Consider the following 3208-nt stretch of genomic DNA (forward strand, 5'->3'; position numbering starts at 1 on the left):
GAGGGGCCCCCACAGCCTGCTGACTGCTGGGTACCACCAAGAGAGGGGCCCCCATACCCATCGGAGGGGCCCCCCTCCTGGGCACAACGCAGCTCTTGAACCTGAGCCTCCAACAGATGCAGCCGCTCCCGGGCTGCCTCAACAGACTGCAGCAGCTGCTGGATGCAGGGCGTAGCCAGTGCACACGGGACCTGAGAAACAAACAGAAACACAACTACCCCCCACCCTAAACCCTAAACCCTAAACCCTAAACCCTAAGCTGCCGTCGGCGCAGTTGCCGCAGGTTCGTGCTGACTTCCTGCGCTACAGCTGAGCAGAAGCAACGAGGCAGCTGCTGCTTGATTGGCTAGCTGTTGCTTGTATGGCTAGCTGGCTAGCTGGTTAGCTAGCTGGCTAGCTAGCTAGTGTGGGTAGAGCTGCACCTGTAAAGGCAGCGCGCACGGCACAGCTGCTCCTTGTGCTGCAGCACCTGTTGCAGCAACGGCGAGGTTCTGTACGAGCTGCTGATACAGCTGTTCAACTTGAAGACAAACATTCTGATGAAGGCAGCAGCAACAGAAAAGCAGCATGCAGCCACCATGCATGCATTGGGGGCGCAGCCACCCCACTGCAGCAGCACTGCAGAGGTATGAGGCCTGGAGACGGGGGCCCCCTAGGGGCCCCCATCTCCTGACAGCTCTTGGGGCCCCCCGTCAGGTGGTCTGGGGGCCTCGCCTCTATGCAAGAAAGCATCTGCCTCCCCATCCCTAAACCCTAAACCCTAAACCCTAAACCCTCACCTTGTCGCGTTCCAGCAAGGGCCTCACGGCGTTGCTTTGGCGGCTAGCTACGGCGACGCGGTGCCCCGCAGCCGCTACCCTCGCTGCCTCTGCCGCCAGGCCTCCCTCTAAGGATCCGAACGACCTGAGACAAAAACCCTAAACCCTAAACCCTAAACCCTAAACCCTAGACCCTAAACCCTCATCATGGTGGCGTCACAGTATCTATCATGCTAAGCAGCGCAGCGAGGCGCAGAGAGAACATACTTCTTTAAGGCGAGGGTTTGGGCCTGCAGAGACTCCAGCTGTCTCTCTTGCTCTCTCAGGTGTATCTCCACCTCGCGGGCCCCCTGAGGCAGCTGCTGCAGCACCCGACCCAGACTCTCTAGTGTGGGCTGCCGCGGCAGCAGCGCAGCAGCACGCCAGTCTATCGCCCCAAATGCCGCTGTGCTTATGTTGATTCCCTTCCCGTTGCTGCTGCTGCTGCTGCTGCTGCTGGCAGTGTTGCTGCTGCCTCCAAACAGGCCGCCTCCGCCAGTATTGCTGCTGCTGCTACTAGTGCCGAAGAGGCCTCCCCCCGTGTTGCTGCTGCCGAAGAGGCCCCCCGTGTTGCTGCTGGTGGCGTTGCTGCTGCTGCTGCTACTACTACCAAAGAGACCACCCCCGGTGTTCGTGCTGCTGCCAAAGAGACCCCCTGTTGTCGGAGTTGATGCTGTACGCTTGGGAGCCCCAAAGAGGCCTCCCCCTGTTGCTGCACCAGGTGCTGCTGTTCCTGTTGCTGCCGTGGTACCGAAGAGGCCCCCCGTTGTTGCTGCTGCAGGAGTTGCAGCAGCAGTATTGCTGGGGGCAGCTGTACCCGTGGAAAGACCACCAAAGAGGCCCCCTCCTCCTGTGCCTGTTGCTGCGTTCGCTCCGCTGCTGCTGCCGAAGAGGCCCCCCCCAGTAGTGCCGGTAGTGGTATTCCCAAAGAGGCCCCCGGAAGCAGCAGCAGGAGCAGCAGAAGCAGCAGGAGCAGCAGTAGCAGTAGACCCGAAGAGGCCCCCCCCTGTAGTATTTGTTGCAGGAGTAGTTGAGGAGGCCCCCCCAAACAAACCAAAGCCTGTTCCACCTGTGGCTGGGGCCCCTGCGGTGTTAGCTGCAGCGCCTGTATTCGCTACTCCTGTGCCTGCTGCTGGTGTTGTTCCTGATGCTGCTGCTGTTGTACCACCACCCCCAAAGAGGCCGGTGGTTGTTCCTGTTGCTGCTGGGGTCTGTGAGGCCGAGCCGAAGAGGCCCCCCCCTGCAGCTGTCCCGGGGGCTGCGGCTCCGAACATCTCCTCCTGTCTGTGTTATATACTAAGTGTTTATATGTTTCCCTTCAATAAACTCCAGGGGGTTTACAGGAGGAGGCAGACGGCCTCCCACACCACCAACACAAAAACGATAACTCGCGACCCGCCCAGGAGGCCCCCGCCCCTTCACCCCAGCAGCTGCTGCTCCTCTGCGTTGTAAAACCGAGGCAGTTTAATACATTAAAAAAACACTGGCGCCACAAACTGAGGCAAAATGAGAGAAAAAAAAAGGGATACAAACACCACGGGACAAGGGGCCGGGCTTGGGGGGCCTCCACTACAGCCGAAGGGCCCCTGCGGGCCCACTGCAATGAAGAGGATGTTTCAGGGCCCCTGTCTTTGGTTTAAACTCACATTAATAATTATAGTAGGCAGAAAGAATTNATACTATGAGGAGTACACACACATACAGAGAAGAGGGCCCAGAGCTCCCACTACAACAGGCAGCCTCTGGGGGTGCCCCGCGTGCACCAACAGTATACGCCGTGTGTGCTGCATCCAGGGCCTCGAGGCATTCCGTGTAGAGACAGAGTACAGGGGAAATGCTGCTGGCGAGGTACTAGTGTAGCACTGTCTATGTGACGCTAGTCTGTGTATTCCAACTTGCGTGCAGACTGGCACTGATGGCTAAGTAAGCGGGCAGCAATCGTAGATACTGTTAATTCATACAGCTAAGGAGATTGGTTGTGCATGCATCTGGAGTTGCGCTGCAGCATGTGTTTCAGCACGGTGCGTTGCAGCTCGTGCTAAGCCACCTTCTTTGCCGCCGATCCAGGTCCTTGAGCTGCCTGCCTCAGGCTGTCTGGTGAGAGGAGAGGAAGCCCGTTGCCACTTGGAAATTTTTATCTCAAGTAGTTCTACTCCGTTGTAGATCACAGCTGTCTTCCTCGGCAACCGAATAAGCGTTAAACAACAAACTACGGCGTCGCTGTACGCTGCAAAAAGGGGTTTAAGAATTCATGCTTCTAGAGGGGCTTTAACTCGATAACGTCTCGCTAGGGTCCTCAGATAACGCTGAAGACTCCCGATGCACGTACTCGCACAGCATGATTGCGAGAAAAAGCAAACATGTTCACAGGAGACGTGGGTACCATTCCCATCCAGATGCATAAAATGAAA

The 3208-nt window shown here is 57.6% G+C and overlaps 1 protein-coding gene across 1 annotated transcript in view; it reads right to left on the reverse strand.

Annotated features, from left to right (window-relative positions):
• Positions 1–2071, reverse strand: part of EMH_0016040 (uncharacterized protein) — a gene marked incomplete at both ends in the record, with an annotated part of 4170 nt that extends 2099 nt beyond the window's left edge. The window contains 4 exons of the mRNA XM_013500534.1: positions 58–191; positions 423–536; positions 780–903; positions 1026–2071. Of these exons, the coding sequence (XP_013355988.1) occupies positions 58–191; positions 423–536; positions 780–903; positions 1026–2071 (1418 nt within the window). The remainder of the gene's footprint in view (positions 1–57; positions 192–422; positions 537–779; positions 904–1025) is intronic.
• Positions 2072–3208: the final 1137 nt, after the last annotated feature.

This window comes from Eimeria mitis, genomic scaffold, assembly GCF_000499745.2.
Source record: "Eimeria mitis Houghton genomic scaffold, Emh_scaff551, whole genome shotgun sequence".
Classification (NCBI taxonomy): domain Eukaryota; phylum Apicomplexa; class Conoidasida; order Eucoccidiorida; family Eimeriidae; genus Eimeria; species Eimeria mitis.